The sequence below is a fragment of the Triturus cristatus genome, chromosome 8 (genome assembly GCF_964204655.1).
Source record: "Triturus cristatus chromosome 8, aTriCri1.1, whole genome shotgun sequence".
NCBI lineage: Eukaryota > Metazoa > Chordata > Amphibia > Caudata > Salamandridae > Triturus > Triturus cristatus.
In genome coordinates, this window is record NC_140591.1 from 947,708,258 (window position 1) to 947,734,701 (window position 26,444).

General features: G+C 43.3%; 1 protein-coding gene across 2 annotated transcripts in view; it reads right to left on the reverse strand.

Moving 5' to 3' along the window:
• Positions 1–26,444, reverse strand: part of PRDX4 (peroxiredoxin 4) — an 89,656-nt gene that overhangs the window by 28,369 nt on the left and 34,843 nt on the right. For both annotated transcript variants that reach the window (XM_085622472.1, XM_085622473.1), the window contains exons 4-5: positions 15,451–15,573; positions 6,193–6,323 (exon numbers count right to left, since the gene is read on the reverse strand). In XM_085622472.1, the coding sequence (XP_085478598.1) occupies positions 6,193–6,323; positions 15,451–15,573 (254 nt within the window). The remainder of the gene's footprint in view (positions 1–6,192; positions 6,324–15,450; positions 15,574–26,444) is intronic.

The window sequence follows — 26,444 nt, forward strand, 5'->3', positions numbered from 1 at the left end:
ATTCCGTAGTTGGGTTCGGCTCTTGTACGAACAACCTATGGCGAGGGTGAGAGTGAACGGGGCGGTGTCTAGAGCCTTTCCGCTATGAAGGGGCACCAGGCAGGGGTGTCCTCTATCCCCCCTCCTTTTCGCATTAGCCCTGGAACCGCTGGCACACTGGATTAGGAGGGATAGGTCGTTCTGGGGCCTGGCATTGAGTGGTAGGAGCGTATTTCTCTATACGCAGATGACATTGTGTTATACATGGCCAGGCCCTACCACTCGATCGCACAGGCACTACACCTCTTTGAATTTTTCGGTAGCTATTCGGGCTACACGATCAATTGGGGAAAGTCAGTGATTTTCCCGCTCTCAGGCCCTCCACCGAGAGTCCCGACCCGGTGTTCCGCTTCCATCGCCGTGGACGGATTCAAATATCTGGGACTCTACATTACAAGGGACAGGGCGGAGTTCTTTGCCAGGAACCTGGAACATCAACTATCGCGTCTTAAAACTGACGTGCATCACTGGAGGTCGCTGCCTCTCTCCCTGATGGGTCGGGCGGCCAGGTTTAAAATGCTCGCATTGCTGTGCTTGCCCTACATATCCTGCAAAACACGCCATACCCGATACCAGCGGGGGTGTTTAAGAAGATAGCGCAGGATCTACGGGTCCTGCTCTGGGAAGGTGGCAGTCCCAGGATATCGTTGCCCAAGCTGACGAGGGGGGGGGTCTTTGATGGGGGGTTGGCCCTTCCGGGCGTCAGGCTCCATTACTGGGCCTCCCAGTTACAGGTGGTAAACGACTGGGTCTACGCGGGTCGGTCAGAACCAGCCTACAGTGTGGACCGATGGGTAATGCCGAACGGTAATTGCAAGCCCCTGATGTATGCCCGTAAACAGGGTAGGGATTGGCCGTCACACACCAGAGTGGTGATTCAATGTTGGAGGGAGGCCAATAAATATTTGGGGTGGTCAGACACCCTGACGGGAAGAACCCCTCTATGGCACGGGGACCAGCTGTTAAATGTGACTCGTTTGACAGGGTTTCGGGGCTGGAAACTCATAGGAATCGAATACCTGGGGGACGTCTGGAAGGGAGACGCTCCGCGGTCTTTTCCTACCTTAAAAAAAAAAAAAAAAAAAAAAAAAGTGTATGAGCTACATGACTCCCAACATTACCACTACCTACGCCTCACCCACGGCCTGCGGACTCACATAAGGTGCGGCACGACCATCCCAGAGTACTCCCCTCTGGAGGATAGGCTGTTCCTGGACCCGATAGCAGGAAAACCCACCCCCACAATATACCGCAAACTCATCAATAACAGGACGGACCCCCTGGTGACATTGCGGGAGAGAAGGGTGGGGGACATAGGTGAACTGGATGATGAAGACTGGCAGACGCCCTACAGAGCCCAAGGGAGATTGCAATCCGTTGTAGGTTACGGTTAGTACAGCTTAAGATTCTGCACCGAGTATATTACCCCGCACCCATCTGTACGCCTGGGGGAGGAGCCGATCGGCCCTTTGTGTACGGGGATGTGGGGAGGAGAGCACCTTCTATCACACCCTATGGGAGTGCCCGCAGATAGTCCCGTTTTGGACCAAGGTAGTTGACGTAATGACGGCAGTGGTGGGCTCAGTGGTCCCGCTGGAGCCCCGATGGCTGCTATTAATGATTAGGAGTGACTCGGACTGGACTAGACACAAGGAGATTTGGCTGGCTCTGGCGGCGGGGATGGCGAAGAGTAATATCGCGAGGGACTGGGGCTCGCGAACCCCGCCCCAATGGGACCAATGGGTACGGGACATAGTTTCTTCGGCCCTTTGGCACCAGTCTATCTACAAAAGCAGAGGTTGCACCAAAAAATGGCGTAAGGTATGGGGGCCATAGCGGAAATACAGGCAGACGGGGGGAGGACTAGGAACCTAACAGCTATTGTTATTTGTCTCATTTGTGTCCTTGAAGGTCGGTCATTGTTCAGAGTATGGGTAAGTAACTGCATGTATTGTGCTAAATGTCCTGTATTGTTTGATGGTCTGAGCAAAGTTAATAAAAAGAATTTAAAAAAAAAAAAAAGGAATGCAAAGACAGGAACACTAAAAGTGGCAGTTAGACCTCTTGATATGCGATCGCCTCGCTGCAAACTAATAGGCCACTTATCTAACAAATTCTGTAAAGGAATTGGAGACACGTTCTATTTGGGAAAGTAATCGCCCATACGCAGCTTTCAAATCAGTACCAAAAAAAGCACGGTTTGATGCTCAGTAAGTCTGCAGAAGTCTTAGACCTGGCTAAAAACAAGAACCTGCACCACACCATGGATTCATACATCATGACTGCCCAGCAAAACCTACGGGAGCCAATGCGTAAATCAGTGATATCAATTATTTGCATGCTGGTCTTACTGCTTCACATAAAAACTCAGGCTGTCTTGGCACAACCATCAATTCTTTAACTATAGGTGCAGGTTAAGAGATTATGAACAAGAATTAGAATTGCATTCACGGTAAATATTCCTGATATTTTTGCACTTACTGAGCCTACGTGGACCTGAAGAGAGTTTTATCCCAGGAATCCGTTCACATGCAACTCCAATTTTTAGACATTAACATATTTCGGGGCTATCTGAAGTCATAGCAGATTGGACAGCCCCATATCCAATACTAGGTAGACTAGGTTTTTCGGAAATCTATTTTCATAGTCCCTGTGATTAAAGAAGTCCGTGAGGAATAGTTGCAGAAAGCAGTATTGGAAGCCAAATGCAGTTTAACAAGAGAAGACCCGTAAACCACCAATTACAGAAGGTAATTATTGTGGAGTATTCTTCAAAAGTTCCGCCTGCTTCTCCAGACACATGATGCAAAACCCATTTCCACATGGGTGAATAATAGAAAGTGTGAAAGAAGATGTTTAGTTAACATCACAGTAACCATGCATCTATCTGAACCAAGTGGCAGCACTACTACAAATATTGTGGGGTCAAGAAACCAACTTAAGCAGAATTAGGCTGCACTGTAGGTCTTGCCTAAATACCTTGAAAGAAGGATCAGCACACAGAAGCCTCATGTGAGGGTGGATGGCAACCTGGAGGAAAATTGATATTACCATGGTTGAGCCTAGTTTTAAAATAATGAGGATCAACTTTATACTGTTTCGGCTGTGCAATCCCTCTAGGGAACAGACAAACTGGAATGAAGAGAAAGTTGTCAATGACCAACCAAGAGGACTTTCCCTTTGATTACGTTTTTGGGAATATGGGAGTATAGCTCTGCCTTATTCAATTTCTTTGATTTCAAGTAGAACAGTGTGTAGATCAACAATTACATGAGGCAGACAAAAAGCTAGCTGTTAATACCCATACATCTAGCTCCCTTATGTGCCTGCTGATCGGTAATCTGAGTTTTATTGCCGGGAAGGGAAACTACTTTGAATTGTCACTAGGAGTTGGTGGTTGGGCTTCTCTTCAGAAAACTGGATCATGCCCCCCCCCCCCACCAACTGTCCTTTCCCCATCAACCTTCTTGAGTAAATTAAAGATGATGTTGGTGGCATGCAAGAGAACTCGCTATTACATTACTGAAAGGAAAAACACAGTATATTGTTAGATTTTATTAGAATGCAAAATCTCATGAAACATCTATCAGGAGTGACATGGAAGTGAAGGGTGGAAGGAACACATACCCGCAACCCTGGTTCTCTCCCAGATGCATCTTCATTAAAGTCAAACACTGCCAAGTCCCACCCACATGCTGGAACTATATATGTGCATAGATACATGCACAACACTTTTACAGAAAAGCAAACTTTAATCTGAAACATTTTGGCAACCCATTACTAGGCTTTATTTAAAAAACACAAGAAGCCAATTATAAAGCAGAGAACCCCCACTAAGTAAGACTAGTAATAAAATAAATAAATAAATAAATAAAGCAGAATGGAATGCAGAGCAATGTTGGCACATGGGCTACAAACCGCTCCTTTAAGGCCACACACTCCACCAGTTTCCCATCATGCCCCATATCAGGGAGTGATCGGATACTAGTGAAGTCTCGCAAGGTGGAAATCTTTCCCAGCTCCTGGAAAAGTTCTGGAGCACTGTGCTTTTTGACTTCTCAATGCAAAACCTCCAACAGTAAAAATGGATTCACTGAAAGTCTTTAGGACAATAAGCATTTTTTATTCACCTTTCGAATGCTCCCCCCACCCCCTCAAAATCATCTGTTTGGCCAAATGACCTTTTTGAGGTAAGTAGGCATGGTAGGAACCACAAGACCTCTGCGTCGTCTGTTGCGGAAGACTATATTCATTAGAAGTACAAACATTGCCAGAAAACTTTCAGGAGGACCTTGAAGGCCAGACGAAGATCTGATTGTATGGGGACATGGTGTCATTAAGGGACTCCAGCTCTAATAGTGTCACTCTCATACAACCATACCAGGTTAAGGATGTTACAAACGGGTACAATCACCACACGTTCGTCGCAGCAAGGTATGCTGTTCAGACACTCTAGGTCAAAGCACCACTCACCACCTTGACGCCCGAGTGCGCTGCTGGACCTTCACCCTAAATCTCAGATGACAGTGGGTGCCTCTGGTCTACTGGGTGGTGGCTGGCCACTTTGGAGATAATGGATCTTAAACTTTGGAATCTCTGTAGGATGTCTTTTTGAAAGAGGACTCCAAATTAAGTTGCTTCTTAAAGAGAAAAAAAGGCTTTGGGATCAATTGGCTCCTCAAACACTATTTGATGTCCTACTAGACATCTTTCAGATATCTGTTACGTGCTCCAAATTGTGCACAGACTATTGTAACAGGACTGAACCTGATCTCCAGATCAGATTTGGGTGGGGACGGCTTATTGTTTGTGCAGTCGTTTTTTAGGCTACAGTAATTTTGAAACGGTTCATGCTGGAAACTCACATCAAGCTTGCTTAATTTCCCAGCTTCACACTGATAACGAGACAATGCAAGAGGGCATACAGGCTATGTGGAATTAGACTTTTTTTTTTACCTGCTTGTCTAGCACCTCTACCACAGCATTTAGAGTGTAATACGTTTTCTCAGACCAGGCAGACACTTCCCCCATCTCTCAGAAAAGGATTAAACCATTGAATAATTCTAATAAACTGGTTTAATAGTTCTGGCATAGGATCACATCAGCCCATTTATTTATAGTGAAGCAAACATAAGGAGATGATGGTCCTAAGTTGTTCGACCTAATTTGGCAGAGTATGCCCAGTCGTTGGTCTCTTGCTCACTTTGCCACTGGATTCAAGCTAGTCTGGCTGATGATGGGTGTAATCCTGAAACCGGTCCCAGGATGCTCGTTTCCGGTCCAGTGAAGACCTGGCTTGGCAGTTCGGGCTGGACTGTTCCCAGGATGCACCGGGTCAAGACTGATTTGCATATAGCTGGGTTTGAACTGGGGTGGCAAAGTGAGCTAAAGAATGATGATGGATTCAACCCAGGACTGGGGGTGAGTGTCTGAAAAGTTTCAGTGCTCCGTCCATCATCTGCTTGCATTTGCTTTGCATTTATGTATAGTAGTACCTAGATGCCACAAATCTGTTGCGGTTTTATCGTGGCCCAAAATAGTATTTAAAAATAAAAAAAAATTGAATCATGCTTCATAATGTTATCTGTCCTCTATTTCTTCCCTGTTAAAGTTCTAATCTTCTTTGATGTTCTACCTCCTACTACTAGGTATTTAGTTTGAGAGTTTGGGTGAGGATGATGTAAGAAAGTCTCCAATTTCTACCACAATCTGCAGATAACTTGACTGCTCTGCTTCGCTACCTCTGGAGGGTGCAGCACCCAAATGAAGCACCTTGGCTAACCAAATTGGAGTGCAGTAGTATTGGTGGTCCTGGAACAGAGGATGCAAACAGCATCCACTGCCCCAAAACCTTCATAACAGGCATCACATGTACACCGGGGGACTGGGTGCACGATGAAGGGGTGGGGGGTACACTTTGGGAGGGCAAGGGGAATTAACAGTGAACAAATGGGTCCAACATGCAAGACAGCTTATAACCTGAGCACAGGTACTATAAGAGGCAAGTTAAAAATGCATAATTCTATATACAATAACAATGGTGGAGATGGCACAGTGCTTCATGTTTTGTTATTTTGGACACTGGAAACCCATTATTCCACCTCAGGTTTCTTTGCATATAAAACCACTCATACTCAACATAAAAAGGCTTACCTTCTCCATGTTTGTCAGTGTACTGGAATGCTTGAACTAATCGCAAGGTTTCATCAACCGATCGGCCAACAGGAAGGTCATTCATTGTGATCTGACGAAGAACACTTTTATCATCGATAATGAAGAGGCCTCTGTTAAAAAAATAGATAAATAAATGGCTGACTCACTAATTAAAATATATGTAAAAGTCATTTCTTGATTAGGTAGGATAACAGTAAGCTGAAACACCACAGCTTTAGTACTTGCATTTCAAGGTGAAGCAAATTATTTTGCTTCTTTAGGGCATATGAGCTTGCCACATTTGGAAAGAAGGTTTCAAAACCAAACTACATTTTTATGGGAAGGATGCAGCGTTTCTGAATTCAATTGAGGCCACTCATCATAAATACTATATTTTTGATGAATTTGCACTACTCCTAGAAATCAGAGGGCCAACTTGATCTTTATCCTCCAATTTCAAATTTATTCAAATTCACAGAACTAACATTTTACACATGACTCTTTATTGATCTAATACTCAATCTATTAATGCTATTTATTTATTTATAACAGCCGTCGACCTTGAGAAGGCTTTCAGGACGCACCACGAGTCTCAGAACCACAGGTTCAAAACCATTGCAGTAACGGATCAGTTCAAAATAACACGTTATTGGGTCACATGCATTTTCACTGACATGGCAAAAATAAACATTGCATGTTTAAGCCCCATCTGCTACTGAAGCACAATTTTATTTGAGTAGATCACAGCAGTTAAACATCCGTAACATTCACTGAGAGCTTCCTCCACAGTTGGAACTGCAATTGCAGCCATGAAACCAAACCAATACCAAAGGAATAACCACAAAACAAATAGTCAATTCCAGCGTTGATTTACGAAGGACAAAGCGATTAGGTGTCTTTTGACTCCCTCTACAAGGTATATACTAGAAAATCTGAGGTATTTTGTCCTGGGTGGAGATAGGAGGGGAGCAGGAGGGAGTGAGGGAGGCGGTGGAGTTCAGTGCTCTCGCCATACTTCCTAGAGTTTGGGTCTTTGCTATGAGAGGAGTGGTACTTTAGAGGCACAACTTCAAACGTTTATGGAATGTTTTACGGTCATCCTGTTGTTTAAGGCTTTGGCAAGACTCTCAGCTAGATGCCAGATAATGAATTCACCATTGAGTCCATGAAATACCCAATGCTAAAGAGGGGGTGGGGAGAGTGAGGGGGTTGGGAGAGTGAGGGTGTGGGGAGAGTGCAGGGGTGGGTTCAGGACATAAAAGTGTTTGTTTCTGACCTCTAGATCAATTCTTTTTTGTCCCTTGCTTCATGGTAAGTTAAGTAAACAGGAGTATAAAACATACAGTTTTAGGTAAAATCACTGTTTGCTAATGAGCACATACCATACCTGCAGTAATAGCCTTCTTTATGTTGCCTAAAGTCATGAAGTCTGAGACTAAATAGCAGATTCATTCAAAATACTCAGTTTTCAGTGTGTGGTGAAAACGACTAAAACCAAGAAAGAACCACAGGTATCATCTGTCCTGCAATAAATCTTTCCTTGAGACACCAATTTGTGCCATGGATTATCCGTGATCAAGAATCCACCTCGTAGTGTAGAAAATTCAGGTCGTGAACTGGCTCCAAGGCGCAGTCTGCTCAGAGTGGCAGCTTTCTCTCATTCAGCAGAAGCAAATAAATAATGACAACCTCTGGGACTGATGAAAGCTCATGGACCATTAGAAGTGAGGGGCAAGCAAAGCTCTCCCAAGCCAAAAGTACCTAGCTCTTCGAGCAATCACGCACTTCACTTAGCTCTTCCCTACCCTTGCCATGTCAATAGGAGCCTAGACAGACCATTCACCATTATACAATCATAAAAAATGCATTTAATCTGGCAGTAAAATTAAAAAGCCTTACAGAAAAAAGAAAAAGCCTTAAAGATGAGACCCACATACAATGGGCAAGCAAAGGGCTGCCATCTATCGCTATTCGTTGCTACAAAGAGCTCTGGCATTCCTCTAATCTGTAGCTCATCACTATTGCTCAAGGGACGCTCAAGCAAAGACATTTAGTCATTTCTGGCCATTTCTTTTTCCTCACAGTCACACTTGGCTTAGGAAGGATGGTAAAAGCATCCTTCAAGGAGATCCCAACTACAAAATCAGATTTACATGAACTATTCCACAAAGACAGCATTTCAGAGATGGCAAGTTGATGATTTTTCTCGGGAGCTGGACAGAGCACAAGTCTTTTCTTCTATAGACTGAAGACCACACTAAAACAGTTTAATTTAAATTATGCTGAGAGTACTAACAAAAGCTAGATGTCCGAATTCAAGAAATATGAACATCAACTGCGAAGGTAACTGAACGTGGCTCATCAGGCATGATGAACCAAGGGCGTACCTACAATCAATCAGTACATTTGTAAAGCGCAATACTCACCCAGGAGGGTCTCAAGGCGCTGAGGGGGGGGGGGGGGGGGGGGGGGACCTCCTGAAGGGTAGTAGGTCCTGGGTCTGCCGTAGGAGGATGGGGAGGGTGTTCCAGGTCCTGGCGGCGAGGTGGGAGAATGATCTGCCGCTGGTGGTTGCTCTTCGGATGCGGTGGCAAGGGCGAGGTCGGCGGAGCGGTCGGTTCGGAGTATAGAAGGGGAGTCTTCTGTTGAGGTATGCTGGTCCGGTGTTGTGGAGCGCCTTGTGTGCGTGGGTGAGGAGCTTGAAGGTGATCCTCTTGTTGACTGGGAGCCAGTGCAGGTCTCAGGTGTGGCGTGGTATGATGTGGTTGTGTCGCGGGATGTCGAGGATCAGGCGTGCAGAGGCGTTCTGTATGCGTTGTAGTCGTTTCAGGAGTTTGGCCGAGGCTCCTGCGTAGAGGGCGTTTCCGTAGTCCAGCCTGCTGCCGACGAGGGCCTAGGTGACAGTTCTCGTTTTGGTGGGGATCCACCTGTAGATCTTGCGGAGCATGCGGAGGGTGTTGAAGCAGGAAGACGAGACAGCATTGACTTGCTTGGTCATGGAGTGTTGAGTCTAGGATGAACCCCAGGTTGCGTGCGTGGTCGGTGGGAGTCGGTGCTGCTCCCAGTGCGGTCAGCCACCAGGAGTCGTCCTAGGCTGATGGGGTGGATCTGAAGATGAGAACCTCTGTCTTGTCCGAGTTCAGCTTCAGACGGCTGTTCTTCATCCACTCGGCGACGGCTTTCATGCCTTTGCGGAGGTTAGTTTTGGCGGGGAGTGGGTCCTTGGTGAGGGAGAGGATCAGCTGGGTGTCGTCGGCATAGGAGATTATGTGGAGGTCGTGCAGTTGGGCGACGTGGATGAGCGGTGCCATATAGACGTTGAACAATGTTGGGCTGAGGGATGATACTTTGGGTATGCTGGAGGTCTGAATGCCAGTAATTTTCTAAAGCTCATCCCAAATATCCACTGCTCCCTTTTGTGTCATTAAAAATACCTGTACACCTTTTAAACTTCCTCCTGAATTCGGATTGCCAGATGTGTGCCAATCACTACGATCAAAACAACGCATGGTGGCCATCACATTGGACGAGGAAAAAGCCTTTGATAAGGTGGATTGGAGATATCTAAAGGCCGTTCTAGAGAAATTTAATCTGGGTGACAATCTGATCAAAATGATTATGGCCCTCTACCACAAACGCATTGCTAGAGTTAGAGCTGGTGGTATACTCTCCTCTACTTTCAACCTAAAACAAGGGACACGGCAGCGTTGTCCTCTCACCCCCCCCCCCACCTTTTCTCCTGGCTTTAGAGCCTTTCCCCCAACACATTAGGGAAAATAAGGACATTACGGGCATACCCTTTGAAGACTATAACGTAAAACTTGCCGCTTACGCTGACTATATATTGTCACTGAAGAAGCCTCAACTGCAATTCTAGCACTGATGAACACCATAGACCACTTCTCAGAAATATCAGGTTATTCCCTCAATAAAGACAAATCAGAGGTAAAACTTCTCAGCCGTCACGGTGATAAAAGTATTAGCTCGTCAGGGCTATCCTGGCAACAGAAGGCTGTCAAATACCTTGGTCTCGAGTTTACAAACGATCTAATGACAACCCTACGTACCAACAAAAAACATTAACCAAGAAAATAGACTCCCTCCTAGACACCTGGTCCCCCAAATTCCTATCTTGGTGGGGAAGAGCAGAAACCATAAAGATGATGCTAAGCCCTCTCGTCAATTATCTGATTAGCATGCTACCCATGGTCTTATTAGAAGTATTCTTGAAAAACACGGATAAACGTTCAGCAAATGTCTATGGCAGGGTAAAAAGCCAAGAAACTATGAAAAAGCTCGAGTTGGCCAAGGATAAAGGGGGCATTTCCCTACCCATTTTTAGAAACTATTAAATGGCCTTTCTTTGAAAACCGGGTTCATACTGGTTTATTGATAACCCTTCATACATACTGCCCTGGGTGGTGATAGAAAAATCCCTCATACAGAATATCCCCCTCGCCGCTCTAGCTATGATGGACACATCACATCTGCCGCACTCTCTTAACATCGTACAAAACACCAAAAGAGCCATCCTACTTCTAGACTCTCGCCTAGAGGTCAAAATAAAGCACACCCATCTATCCTCTCTATGGTACAACCAAACATTCAAAATTGACGGTTCCCCATTTTTCTGGTCAGACTGGTCATACAAGGGCATTAACCTAGTACAAGACATTTTTTATTACACGTCTTCGCTACCATTCTCAATCTTGCAAAAACGATTAAATCTTACTAACCTGGATTTCTACAGATTCCTTCAACTTAAAGTAGGGCTTGCAAAATTAAACCTATCGGGTGTCTGCCCTACTATCTCTACCCTCTTGAATCACCTAGCCAAGGTAGGACATCTAGTTTCATACATATATAAAATTCTCTTGCCGAACCAAAACAAATTTTTATCTTGTAATCAAAAGAAATGAGAATACGTACCTTCCAAGTTAAACATTACTTTAAACTGGCCCTACATTAACAAATCCCCCTTTCACATAAGATCTCACCTACAAACTAAATTTATGTTAATAAACAGGACTTACTGGACTCCTGCAAAACTCTTCAAGGTCGGCCTCGCAAAAGCTCCCACCTGCTGGTGCCCCCTCCTGAAGGACTTTTGGACTAAGGTATTTGATTACATCACATATATCTTTAAAATTATTCCCACAAGAGAGTTCATTTTATTGGGTCCTCTGGATCTCCAAATAAGGGACGACAATAATCGGTTCCTCCTGGATTTAATGCTTACTCTAGCCTGTAAACGAATCCTATGCAACTGGAAAAACTTCAAAGCGGTCTCTTTTTTTAAGTGGCAGGAGTGGCTGGGGGTACTAACATCTCCCTCCAAATATTTCTGTGGAAATCTTCACGGAACTCAATCCGGAATGCACTAGACACAAGTTCCTTTACTTACGAACCACCATGACCTAAATCATATGCAATTGTATCCCGCACCCCCTCTTTTCATGGTGTATACGACTCCCCAGTGTACTTTCGTGCTTCTCTACACTAGGTCATACAACCTCCACCAACACAGTCTTCCCACATGCTCATGAGACAAATCATTTTATTCACTGCTGTGTATTCTGTGCGGTCATAGTTACCCAAGTGTATAATACTGCCTATTCTTAACCTACTTTTTTCTATTCTACACGATTATAAGTTTGCCATATAACATGTTTGCATTGTACTGTATTTTTTATAGAAATATCCTTTATATTTTATTTTGTATGCATTGTATTATAGCCCACGTCATATGGAATATAATCTATATATCATGCTATACATCCTACAAGATACTCAGAACTACGCGTCTATGTAGTACCCTATACGTATTGTACTATCCAATCATTACCACAAAATGTCCACTGCATCATCTTATGCGCAGCTTATACCCCCTCCCTCTGATGTCTCCTACTTTTCCTACTGTGCATTTATTTTGTCTACCACTGTTTACCTCGGTCTGCAAAATGTAATAAAATACTTTTAAAAAACCCAATGCATTTGGGCTGTTTATCAAGTTCCAAAAGTACACCCAGAGCAAGTTGCTAAAACCAATAACACTTCATGCGTCAACAGTAATCTAACATTATTCCTAAGGAAACTGCACACAATTTCATGAGCCAGATGATTTATATACATCAACTTACTGTTGCAGGTTCTCACTCGACAGCAAGAATTAATCTCAGTGCTGTGCTACTTAAAATCCTATTTATCCTAAGTCTGAGAAACTGATTGGTTAAAGTGAAGATCAGAATCAAGATGCATTATCACAGCCATAATAAACCTTGTCAAGTGACATAGGTAACCCTCCTGCTAGATACAATAACTCCAATTATGCCATTAAATCATATGGTGGACCCTTGGGTATGGAGAACACGTTAAAGGGCCATCCAGGTAGAGAGAACCAATAATTCTCTTTACCCTGTCCTACATTTCTAACCGTCACAAACAGGATATTGCTTTGCTGAAAGACAGACTGGGTTATTAGATCTATTGTGACAACATTTAAGGGATGGTCCCTTTAAGTATTGCAACTCAGAACTGAGGAAAGAAGCACCTAGAGAGCTTTTGCCAATAGGGCTTGCAAGGCAACCATTGGCATTAACTGGAGCACAAAAATACCTTCTTTAGCAAGATGGAGAAGACTCTACAGCCCCAATGTAAGAAAAATCCTTTATAGATTGTTTCCCTGTCTCTTTAAGCAGCTGCATATATTATTGTAGTAAATCAATTATTGTTTCTGTATTTAAAGTGGGGGCCAAGGGACTACTTCCTGAGAAGTGACTGTGGTAAACAAGGTTCCACCTAGTTTCAAGCTGGCCCCACTTGTATAAAAACTGTTAAGTAGATGTGAAAGACAATTTCTGTCAAAGAACATTAATTTTTGGCCCACAGCCGGGTATTTATTAATGATTACTTTCAATTTATATTAATTTGTAAAGCAGTGGTAGAGGTGGCAAAAGCATCTAAATATTTTGCAGAGGTCTAGCAAAGGGTCATGTGGCAGAGACTATTCTTCCAGATCGCTAGAGGTGCAGTGTTTGAGTTTTGAATGCTTGCATCATTTATCTATTCACAACTTCTAGTTTCTATTGCCACTCGTGATTTTTAAAGGTGAAGATTCAGAGCAACTGCCCACTGGTTTACTTACTGTACAGACAGAAATGTCCCTTGTATGGTGACAGACATGCACCCTGCACAGAGTGCCACAACTGCAAAGATATCTGGTCTCTGGTACTTATTTTTGGTCATGGGCAAACACGATTGTGCATGCACGCCATAACCTAGGCCTCTCACAGAATGCAGTCTTGTTCGGACCTGGAAAGGCGCCCAAAGCGCTACTCTCAAATGGTAATGGGTTACTGGCCTTACCAAAGAGATAAGTGGCACAAGCCTGTTGGTGGCAGCATACAGTGTTTTAGTAATGATGACCAGTAGTTTGAACAGGCCTTTTTACCTGCGTCACTGCAGTGGGGCTTACCAGCCCACACACACAACGTTCTACTACTTTGTGCTGAACTCCCCACTAGCATACATGGTGTTAGCATGTAGCAATGTGCAGCACGTGTATGCAAATGCTGCAATTGTATGTGTGCCTGTGAATAGTACAATAAATAAAGGCCTTTGGGTTCCACATAGGAAGCATAAAGGAAGGCATGTGGTGGAAAAGGCCCCCCCCCCCCCTCAACCCCCAAAAAAGACAAGTGTGTGCATGGCTACATTCCTGAGGTAGGACACACTGGAGAAAGGAGAACCATGCTGTCCTGTGCACTTGAACAGGACTCTTTAATTACAAAAAAGGTCACTGGTTTGTGGGTGCTTGGGCACAGCTTACGTAGGGCTGTGGGCCTTTGTAATCTTTGCCAAGCATAAATCAGTTATGCTGCATTTAGGTGTGATACACATGCAACTCCCACGGCTTGTGTTGAGGGGCTATCTGGGTTGGATTTGTTCATGCTGCTTCCTGCACAAGGACAGGACAGAGGAGAGGGCACTTCGAAGTTCACATTGCAGGGGCTGCGTCTTCTGAAGCAGGAGACCCAAATCACATTTGTCTGAAAATGGATTATAAAAAGGGGAGCTGGAAGCCCCCAAATATTCAACGTCAAGTAACCACCCTTATATGTACTTAGACATGGAGAAAGCTCAGGCTTCTGCCTTGTGTGACCAAGAATGGAGATTAAGGTTTGTCAGTGTCCCAGCTGGGTGAGGTGACATCTGGCAGGGAAATCAATAGCACCTGTGCCTACCTTCCAAGACTACAGGACCCTACAAGGAAGAGAGCGCTTGAGGGACAAAGGTCCAGTGGATCTCCGTAGCGAGAGGTGAGAAAGCAGCTGTTGCACCCATCGGGCCGATGCCCATGTGTGGACTAAAGTCTGGGACACTGTACGCCAGTGCGGGATGCCATTTAGCACAAAGACAGTCACCATGGGGCACCATAGGCCAAGAAGGGGGGCTGTCACCACGTGCATCATGTGACCACAAAGCAGCAAGGAGTTCTGACCCATGAAGAGTTACTCCTGACCTGACAGCAGAATCAGAGGAACTTACTGGATCATCCAAAGAAGCACCACAGACTGCCAGCCGTCTGGCCTGCAGCGAGGAGACTACCTTCAACACCCGAAGCCATTCGCTCCTGGGTATTCCATATGGCAACACCAGGCTTGGAGGTGGCGAGACCGGTTGTCGGAATGGAAAGCCCACAGGGAATGTGCTCTACCTCACAGCACTATAGCACTGGAAAAAATTTGGAACTTCTAAGACTCAAACTCCTAGTAGGGTCTAACCTAAATGTTGCCCATCACAAACGGAGAATAGCCATTGCCAGGAGACGGGGGAAGTGAAACTCTGGGTTGTACCCAGAGAATGTTAGAGTGCCCGTTTGAAGAGGACTGCGTATATTGTTTGTGTATGTTGTATTTAACTTTGTGTTCGTACATACTTTTTTCTTAAAAGCGAATATCTGATGGGACATTTATTTGTTGGGGTTGCTATATGCATTTGAAGTCTTCAGCCTGTGTTCTTCTTGCACCTACCCATGAGGAATCTGCAGATGCTGAAGTGCAGGAGACTATGTGTATTTACTTACCTAATTATAAAACAAAACACAAAAAAACCAAAGCGCTACATCACAGCTTTCGAAAGTTCAATAATAACATGGTATTACATACAATATGGATTCTCATTGGTCTCAATGGGTTGTTCATTTAGCACAACATAAATCAATAAAACAAGCCAGCATGCAACTATTGAGTACTATACCTGAGGGTATGACCTTGGTCCTCTAGGTAAACCCCATAGTCTTTTGAAATCTGATGTGTTAAATCTGAAAGAAGCGGTATCTTCATTGGCCCAAGACCACCTTGCTTCCTTGGAGTATTTATCCTTAAAAAAAAATGTACATAAAAGTTTAATCTTAAACAGTGAATAAACAAACTCTGGTGCGACAGAGACCTACCAATGGGCTATAAATGTGGGCTTCAGTACTTACCCACTGAAAAGGTAAAGAAATTATCAACCACTGGAAGACCAAAGAATATGTAGTTCTCTTTTCTACTGCATTTTAAAGTATAAGCAATGAATCTCGTTTTGAAACCGTAATGTTTAACTTGTGCTGCCTGCCTTGTACTCTGTTCATTCAGCTGTGGGGAACCATGTCCTTACCTTAAGAGAGGATTACTGAGCTTTAAAAAAATGCTGGAATTGTGCTTTTTCAAATTTTAATTTCAAAGCAAGGGAAAACTACACCAAAAGGCACTGAGTGGAAGCGTGCTTCACAATATGGGATACACCAAAATAAAATAATCAGCATCAATCTAAACTTCATAACTTTTTACCTTCTGCATGGTCTAACTGCAGACGGGAGTTTGGTGGTCGTGGCACTATGATTACATTAATTAATTCTTGTAAACCACTGCAAATTAAGTGCACCATAAAAAGAACTTTGCAGAGACACTTCTGAGACTTACGGATGCCTTCAGGGCGTACCTCAAACAACTAATGTAGAAATCTGGATTGATGCACAGTATAATTAGATTCTCTCATGTGCCTTTAGCGTAGAGATGCAGGGCTTACAAGAATAATTTTACATTTGATATTTGTTTACACTGTAGAAACTGGGGGAATTAAAAACCATCCATTATTTCAGCAGTGCTCTCCTTATTTTAGCAAAGCAGCTCTTCCATAAGAATCACATATTAGTATACTGTATTCCTAAATCATCCACTACATCTTGGCATTTGCAACAGGCACCTCGGATAGTGTGTTGGCATCTTGTTCATGACAAAGGTTAAAGCATCATCACACTACACATTCAAAAACAGTGAACATTGATAGCTGCCAGATGGCTCAACATTGTATGCAACATTTTGGCCAGTTCAGGTTGCATGCTGGGATTGCTGCACCCCATACGTACAATGGTTAAAGTAAAGGTGCAAGTCATAAAATACTATATGGTGTCGTTAAAAAGTTGCGTTTGGCTTTAAGTGTTACACCTCACAAGGTGCCACTTGGCAGCAACTGATTTCTACAAAACTTAACTGCATCTAGGCACATGAAAACTGAAGAAAGTGAGGAATAGGATGAAAGTATCAAATTGTAGGTTTTCAGAACCCAGTGGTACTCATTCATAAGGTGCAACTCAGAAGTTAAAATGTTGCAAAGGTATCATCTTGTGGGCAGGGCTGACAGTCACCAAGCATTGAGCCATTTAAAAAAGTTATTACTTGAAGGACTTCGAATTGCGTGGAGGCATGGTTTACTTAAGCAATATTTGAATACAAGCATCTGAGAGAATGCATACAAGGAAGCAGGAGGACAAATTCTACAGTATGAAAAGCCAACCAGAAAGGCTGGGGTTTGGGTTGCCTAAAAACACCCCAGACTTCCATGAAATCAAAAGCAGTACTTGAGATGGGACATAGACCCTACATCATATTACACCTTTACGAAGCATTAAAAAAAAAAAAAGAAAAAAAAAAAAAAACAGACTGAGAATCCAACTAGCAGTGCAACAGACGTGATAAAGATTGAAAAAACACTTAACTGATGGAGAGTAGAAACTCGTCTTTTCAGAAGAGATCTAGCCATTTCAGGTTCGAGTTGACACATGTTAATATTTTACATCGCACCACCATGACCCTTTTAAAATTACACAGACTCCATCCCCATATATCCCCAACAGGTCCGTGGTGGTGGGGGAGCGAGAGAGACGGAAAGCAAGATAAATTCTCTGTAGGACATGGAGTTGCTTACTGAATACTGGTGGACAGGGACGACCAAGGAAAAAGCAATTTAAAAAAAAAGAAAAATGAAAGACACAAACAGATGCAATTAAGAACTGCCTAGTAAACAGTGTCCCCAGGCCAAAAAAAAATTAGAATCCGGTTTGCTTTTTGGGATTGTGTTGGCAAAAAGTTAAATAGCTGCGCACTGGCGTAAAGCCAGAGGTCCCATGCTGGCCTTCTGGGAGATTGACTTTTTGGAGTTGGAGACTATGGAAAAAGTTAGAATGAAAGGAGTTAGGGCAGATTAAAAAGTAGGAGATGACCAGGAGATTTAGGTTATAATGTGCGAGGACACCAAGGCGCAATAGGGAAGTAGGAGCTCCAAAATATTTTTCTTCAATTGCTACCTGATCGAGGACGGTATAATCGATTTAAGCTGATCAAAGGAAGAGGGTGGGAAAAAGTTATGTGATAACTGATATGATCATTTAATTTATATTGCCGCTGTGGAGACTGCTTTGAAATTGTAACATGAAAGTTCCAAACTTTTTTTTTTTTTTTTAAACGAAGGAAAGACTAGACTGCCTCTGACTGATAGATTCACGTAAAATGGATAGACATACCATAGTCTACCATAAATGCATTCTACAGGAAACAACAAAATGTACCTAGCAATGTAAAATAAGCCCGTTTCTGCAAGAATGCTGTGACGCTGTTGGACAATGTGAATGTTCTCGGAGGGAAAGGAACCAGAGTTCTGCTTTGTGTAGAAGGATGACAGTATTTTTGACAAAGGGCGAGTGGATAGGGAAGCCAGATCCCCCAGGTTTGGCAGATAGCGACAATAGGATGACGTCCCACTCTCACCCAGAGTTAACAGCAAAAAATATGAAACTCAGGTAAGAGACTACAAATAAACGTGGGGGGGGGGGGGGGGGGGTGTGTATATATATATATATATATATATATATATATATATATAAACTATATGCAGTGAGAATTAAGTAGAGACATGGAGAGAAGCAAATCCCTTGGGTAAGAATGTTAACAATATACATGATTAATGAGAATGTTTTTATTTGCGTGGATTAACACCAAAATCATTGTCATTATAGGAATTTTCTGACAGTTACCACAACTGGCACATATAGTAATCCTCCACGCACAAAGTATTTTGGGAGGTTGGTTGAAGGGATCGATATCCAGAGAAGGCCATTGAACGAACGAACGAAACCCCCCCCCACCCCCCCCCCCCAGTGGGCACACAAGTGGCTGAAACGGGTCGATAAAAGCAGAGGGGGTGACAGAGGGGGGGGGGGGGGGGGGGGGGGGGGGGGTGACAAGGGGGGGGGGTGACAGATTGTTTTATCTGTCAGGAAGGGCCCTAGAATAAAAAATTGAGGATACCCACCTAGATAGCGTTTTTTCTCAAAAGTGGATCCCTAGCATAATCCCCAAAACATTTTGCGCTCTACCCTGTATGTTGGTCTGCAGCAGGGTGTGTCAGCTGCCCTTTGATTAAGCAAGCCACTACCTAGGGGGTGAAGGCAGTATTAAAAACCCTTCGGGCTTTCCCACTCCGACTTCTACAGAAGGAATACAAGTGGTACAATACACATACTTAACTTTCTTTTTACTAGTAATAAGGTACTAGATTTCCCTAGACTATACATCAATTCAATTTAGATGGTAAAAGGTTTATTAAACTAAACGCTGGTTGTTGGCGTCACAAAAGTCATGTTTTTCATAGAATACCATTTTCAGAGGTGAAACAAATGTATGTATTATGTTGACATTCATTAAGCCAGACTTCCCACACATACTGAAATTCTCAAAAAAACATGACAGTCCAAATTACAGACCATCTGCACTCTGTAGTTAAAGTGTCACGAAAATTGTTTTTAAATTATTATTTAGTACCAATATCAGCGGCTGCTACCCCAGAATGTGGAGATTGCTCCTAGGTAGCAAAGTATGTTTCAATACATATAAAAAAAAGAAAAAAAAAAAAAAGAAATCCCACACCTCCCAACTAACGGCCAGGTAGGATCCGCATTCTTCATTATTCTAAATGGATTCCTGTCAGTTGAGGAGTACTACAGGTAGAAGTACAAAAAAAAAAAAAAATCTCTTGAAAGCTTCAGAATATGGAATCTGCTTGGCGACCGCAAAGAAACAAGAAATAATTTCTCCTCACTCTTCTAAAAGAAGAGTATGGCGAACAAAGCAAAGAAACATTACGAGGCAAGGGCCCGAAGGACTCCCACTCTCTTTACTAGGAGGACAGTTCAACCCACTGCTGTGTATCATTGCCCTAATTAAATCCATTAACTAGACAGACTGATAAGCCTTCATTCACAAAGCAGTACATGTGTTATGGAATAAGGATACTTGTTGCAAGGCACAAAAATGATTCTGGAGCAAGAACCCTTCACTCACTACTCGTCCAGCAAGTATAAATAATATATCCCAGGAAATCTGCACACACTGCTAGGACTTTGACAAAGACTTGCTGCGCTAAGCTCAGGCTGCACGAAGACACCCTGCACTGATAACCAACAGCCAACAACACCTCCTATTCTGCTCCAACGACTTCACCCTGCAGCCGTAAACCGAGGTACATCCTGTGCGATTGCCAGGTGGGACAAAAGCGATCCATGCATCCATCAAGTCTTTATCAGAGGCACAAATTGATAGGCAAATTAGAGCCAGAGTAATCATGAAGGGTTCATCTGAGGGTGGGGGCGAGAGGAGCAAGGTGGAGAGCTAAGATGTATCAAAGACATTCTCCTCCTGCCACCCATCACCCCACTATGTCCTCCTGTTCAGTGGTAAGCATCTTTCCAAAGAAAGAGGTCGCACAATAGCAGATGACACAAGTAGCTCTGCTTCCCTTTCAGAGTGCAAAGGAGTCAAACAACACTTTGCCTACTGGTCGATCAGTCTTGTCTGGAGAAACTTGGAAGGTCACTTTGCGTGAAAGAGGAAAAATGTTGCTCTCCTCGCCCCCTACCCCCCTCCTCCCCAGCACTATTGTTTGAGTTCCGGTGGTGTAGATGATCAAGAGCAGTTTTGCAGTCCCTGTAGTCGCCACCCCCTTTTTAAAATATTGTCAATAGTGTACAAAACTAGGGCCTTTCAATTCAGTGCCAGATCCCCATCAAAAAGTTTCTAGCCTTATGGAGGCAGAGTGGAGGGAAAATAATCTGCGGAAACAACATTGGAAAGTCCTGTGCTTACCAGATTTACATGCCCTCAGTATTACAAAATATGATACAATTTATGCAAGTTGACAAACACGTGGATTTTTGTAAAAGCTCTCCATGCCTTGGATTAGCTTTTATGGTGGCCGCGCCCCTTTCCTTGGAATCGGCACGTCTAAGGAAAGAAGCGTGGGCACCATTAAAGGGAAACCGCGATATGGGGTAGTTTAAATAAATCAATGGTAAAAAAAAAAAAACACAAAAACAAGAACATGCGGCCTCATTCAGCAGCACAAATAAACCAAAGGCACGGCTGCCACGTGCTGTAAGAAAAAAAATATATAAAGCATTGAGCATGTTCCGTCATTTAACGAAATAGTGCTACGAGGCTGAAATTAAAGCCTACCGAGTAACAACACATGTAACAGGGTGTGTCGCCATGGATGTTACAAAAGGAGACACTGTACTGTTTCCATAGGACAATGACAGACACCAATAAAAAATATGGGCGGACCCTCGAGTCCATACCTGAATACAGCATGCCTCACAGAGCAGCGCATGCGCTACCCAGGCTCGACACAAAAAGTTGCAGTGGCACCCCAGAAAAAGGAAGCTCAGCTGACACAAACTATGTGCAATCAGGGTACCAGATGACCCAGGGGATAAGGAGCTTTCTGACCCGAAGCACTGAAGATATTATTGTTCCTCCTAGTCAGGTCTTTCAAAGGAACACCTGAATGAACGTCCAGTGACGGCTATCCATTAAAAACCCCATTACAGTACCAGATGGTGAGAGGTCTGAAAGACACCTAGCATCACTGAATCAACCTAATGGAGAACGGAGGTGCCTACTGTACCCAGTCTACCTCCGTGGCACATGATGGAAGAAAACAGAATGGTCTGCCAATATAAGCATGGGGACAGGCAAACATTCTTGCCTCATGCGGAGGCTATTCAAAACCAACTTATTGAATAAAAGACCAGAGACCGGCTTTATTAGGGTCTACAAAACTACATGAATTGCACATATATTTATGATAGACCTGGTGCAAACCAACGTACCATTTTAACCCACAATCTTGGTAAAAATATTTTATTAAAATCGCTCAATTAGTGAATGCATAATGCAGAAGACCACCTTTTTGAGGCTCCACAAACCAAACTAACCAGCTCACAATACATCATGCACGGTTGACATCCAGTCTAAAAACTCGGTTTGAACGTATATGTTGTAGCACCCTAATAACTCAGTAAGTCAAATTTGAACTATACCAACAAACAGTATTGCACTTGGGAAAAACATGGCCAAACGGAGATAAGTACCAGATAATTTCTACACATTTCTGGTACGCAAAAAAAAAAAAAAAAAAAAAACCCCAAAAAAACTCCCTTTCCAGATTCTCCGAACCGCACCATTTAAGAGAACAGTTGGAAAAAAAAGGTTAACCAACAAAAAAGCCTAACTCCTACTGTGCTCCCTAAAACAATTAAAAGCTAGCTAGGCCCCAGCGCTTACACAAGCTTACAAGAACAGCCGCCTGGCATAAGAAAACATTGGATAGGTAACAACTATATACAATAGAGCGGCAGTTCAACTTTTGACTTTGGTGAACCCGGAATCATCATTACTGGAATCCAGGGAGCCACACAGTAATTCTTGGAAGCTAGGGGTGTCCCCAGCCTCAGCAATTTCTAGGTTTGGAACCGCAAAACAATAGATGAACATATAGAAACAAGTATTTATCAAACAAATGCTCAAATAATGGAATATTTTGTTTAATTCACAATCATATATAGAAAAAGTTTTCAAATTTTCAATTTTTAATATTGATTTTATTTAGTTTGATTTTAATTTATGAATGTGAATATTTAATTTTGTAAAACAATAGCAGCCTCGCCGAGTAGGGCTTGCGTACATTGGGTCCTCAGACCACTGGTTAAGGACCACACCACTGCAGTAGAAGGTAGTCCAGGTAAATGGTCACTTTATGTTGGAACTGAGAGGCTGAATGTGATAAACCAACAAATCATATTTTTCCCACAACATATGTTCTCTAACGGCTGTTTCTACTTAATTCCAAATCTAATTACTCCAATTCACAATATCTGCCAGTTTGTATTATTTCTCTTTTCTAGAGTTCATTATTTTCAAGCATCCTAGTGCTTTCATAAACCCATGTTTTATCCACCAACATGTAAAAATGTCAAATCATAGTATGGGTTTCTCTCAAAATCACATCATGCACACAAAACTTCACACTTCCCATCTAATAGATATCTTTATTCATCTTCAAGTGCTCTGGACTTCGTGTGCTCAATGATATCTACTGTTTTTTAAACACTTCACACTTATTTTTTTTTTTGTCCTCATTTGCCAATTACCCTCTTATAGGAAATCAACAACCACCTAGTGTCGCGAGCTGAGAGGACAACTCCTGCTCATAGGGTTAGCTCGCATTCCAGGACACAATTCACAGAATGGCGAAAGATAACTCCACGATGAGGGAAGCTAGTTAGCAAGGTATCTTTCAGCCTGGTGGGGCGAATCATTGAACAGTGAGACCGGCGTTCAAGATCCATAGAGTAAAATAGGCATAATCATAGGACCCGGGAGAGGGGGGGGGGGTTACCACACAAACCCCGGCGCTCCTATTTCCAGTTTAACAAAAAGTCCCAAAAAGCCAAATTTTTTTTGTTAACGCATCTAGCCAGGTCCAACTTAGATGTATTGTATAAGGATGTCAACCAATCGCCATGTGATGGGGCAGTGGCATCTACCCAAAACCTGCATATTTGACGCCTTGCCAGGAGAATAGCATAAAAAAGAAAGGATCTTGCCTGGCCCAGAATGTTTTCGTCAATGCCAAAAATAACTAATGACAGGGTAATGGGCACGGGAAAATTAAGTATAGAGTCCAACGTCTCCTTTATTTTCTCCCAGAAAGTGCAGATAGAAGGGCAATCCTTAAACGTGTATACCTGAAGCATCGAGGAGGTTGCATTTGTTACACCTCTTTCCTGGCAAAAATTTTGATAGTCGTAAAGGAGAGAGGTATGCACGGTGAATGGTGAAAAGGTGGTTGCGCCTTAGCCAAGCAGGTTTAACTAATTTATGTAAGAGAGTAAATGAAATAAGCCATAATTACTCACACTGTCGCCCCATCTCCTCCCCCCATAGTTGGTCAGGGAGGTTAAAGTCTCCATCCACCTCCTCCAAAATACTCCAATACCAAAAAGTCACCTCTTTACCGCCCGCCTGCCTTACCACAAGCTGTTCCAGGTTGCTAAATTTTCCCAGCGGGACAGCTTTACTACCAAGAGCCCGGGCCCAACTATCAAGCTGCATATATTTAAACCTCGACAACCCGGGGCCAACCTTGACCCGTAGTTCATCCCATGTCACCAATGAGTTGTTTACCAACATGTCTCCCCACCTTACAATTCCAGCATGTTTCAAAGGGGACGCCAACCCATCCTTCAAGCACATTGGAAAACCCGGGGAGTCCCACACCGGGGCATAGTTTGAAAAATAAGACAACCCTATTTTCTTTTTAATCTGGACCCAGATTCTAGCCATAGATTGAAGAGTCTTTAGTTTGACTTTCTTAAAAAACTTTTGGTCTCCAAAGCCCCAGCTAACATGGCTCGAAACATGAATCCTATCGAGGAGTTGGATGGCGATTTCAGAAGCATTCTAGAGTAGGATAATTGGAAGGCCCAAGCGTAATACTGCAAGTCGGGTGATGCCAACCCACCCTTTTCCCTCCTCCTTCGCAATTTCTTCCATGCCAATCTAGTGGCTTTATACTTCCAAATAAAAGAATTAATTTCCCGCTGAAATGTATCTATTTGTTTGGGGTCAAAAGCAAGGGGAATGGTGTTACAGATGAAAGTGAACTTAGGAAGGATAGCCATCTTCACTAAATTGATTCTCCCCAATATAGATAGTGGGAGGTAGGTCCACGCTTTTAATTTTTTTTGACAGTCTTTGAAGACCCGTTCCAAGTTGATTTGCGCTATATTCCCAACTTCTTGGGTGACGCGGATACCGAGATCTCATAGAGGACGTCACCTCAAGATGTGTATTATTTATATTCCACACCATTATTTCGGTTTGGCTTGCATTTATCTCATATCCGGAGATCCGCCCAAATTCTTCTGCGCGCTTAATGACGGTTGGAAATGCTAAGACCGGGTCTACTGTGAAAATAAGGATGTCATCGGCATACAGGGCTACCCTCCTTTCCCACCCCTCGTATTTAAAAGGGGGGGGGGATATTAACCTCCTCTCGTAATTCTTGAGCAAAAGGCTCAATGTACAGATTGAAAAGAAGGAGAGAAAGGGGGCAGCCCTGTCTTCTCCCCCTTGTAATTTTAACAGGTTCTGACAAAGTATTGTTTACTAAGAGTCTAGCAGATGGGGCCTTATACAGAAGAGAGATCACCCGACAAAAATTGTCTCCGGACCTAAATCTTTTCAATACCGCAGCCAAGTAGGGCCAACTCACCCTATCAAAAGCCTTAGTTGCGTCTGGGGTGAGAGTAGCTAACGGAAGAGAGAAGTTAGAAGCAATATCAATGGCCCGACTAAATCATGCGTAAAGTCAGCCAACTGACGGCCCTTTATAAATCCTTTCTGATCTTGATTTATAAAATCGAGGCCATGACCTTCCCCAACCTAGCTGACATAATGGCCGCAAAAAATTTAGTCATTATTAAGGAGTGATATCGGGCGGTATGATTCACACTCAGTCGGGTCTTTCCCCGGTTTAAGTATCAAAACTATGATGGCGTCACTCCATGATTTAGGAGGGTCATCACCTTTTAAAAGAATACTGTTGAAAAGGGTCGTCAGAGTTGGCATAATAGCCTCGCTCAACGCACGATATAGTTCTGCTGGTAAGCCGTCTGTACCAGCCGCCTTCCCTTGCTTAAGTTGCCCAATAACTTCTCTGACCTCCGCTTCTGTAATTTCCGAATCCAGGCAGCTACTTTGAACCTGAGTGAGACTTGGCAGGGATATTTTATCCAACCAAGAATCTCTTGCTAAATGGTCGTCAATGAGATCCTCTTTGTAAATGGCCTGAAAAAATTCCTGAAAAGCTCTCCCGATATCGGAGTTTGAAGATCGAGGGGATTGTTCGCCTTCCAACTTTCTCTCTTATGTATTTTTTGGTTTGATCTGCTTTTATTTTCCATGCCAACAGCCTCCCTGCTGCTTCCCCGAACTCGAAATGGGAATTTTTACTTGCCTCCCATGTCCTAGCAACCCTTTCTTGTAAAATACTCTCCAATTGTGTTTTTAAGTGGGCTAATTTTTCTTGCTGTCTAATTGAGCCTATAGAAGTACTAAGTTGTTCAATAGATTTCATTTCCGCTTCTATATTTATAGGTAATGTTTCCTCTCCAAAATGCCCTCAAAGCATCCCATACTGTAGCGATTAGAGTGGAATCTAGATTTACTTCTAAAAAAACTTAGACTCAGCTAGTAAAAAACGATTTTCTTCCTCATCATGAAGGATGGACTGATCAAATGACCAAGAAACATGTCCTGACTGCTGGCCGGAATTCAAAATAAAACAAATTGCTGAGTGATCGGAGAGATGAGAGGGGAGATATGATATCTCCACTAATGAGTCTTTAAGGCAAAAACTGAACAAAGCGTAGTCAATTCTTGATCTGTGCTTCAATTTAAGATTCCGAAATGAGACTCCCAGTTTATCGCCTGCCCTCTCCCTCCATATGTCGGCTAGACCCAATTGTGCCATTATTGATACTAGGATTTGCCGTGATTTAGAGGCCAAGCTGGCCCGCGAATTTGGAGACT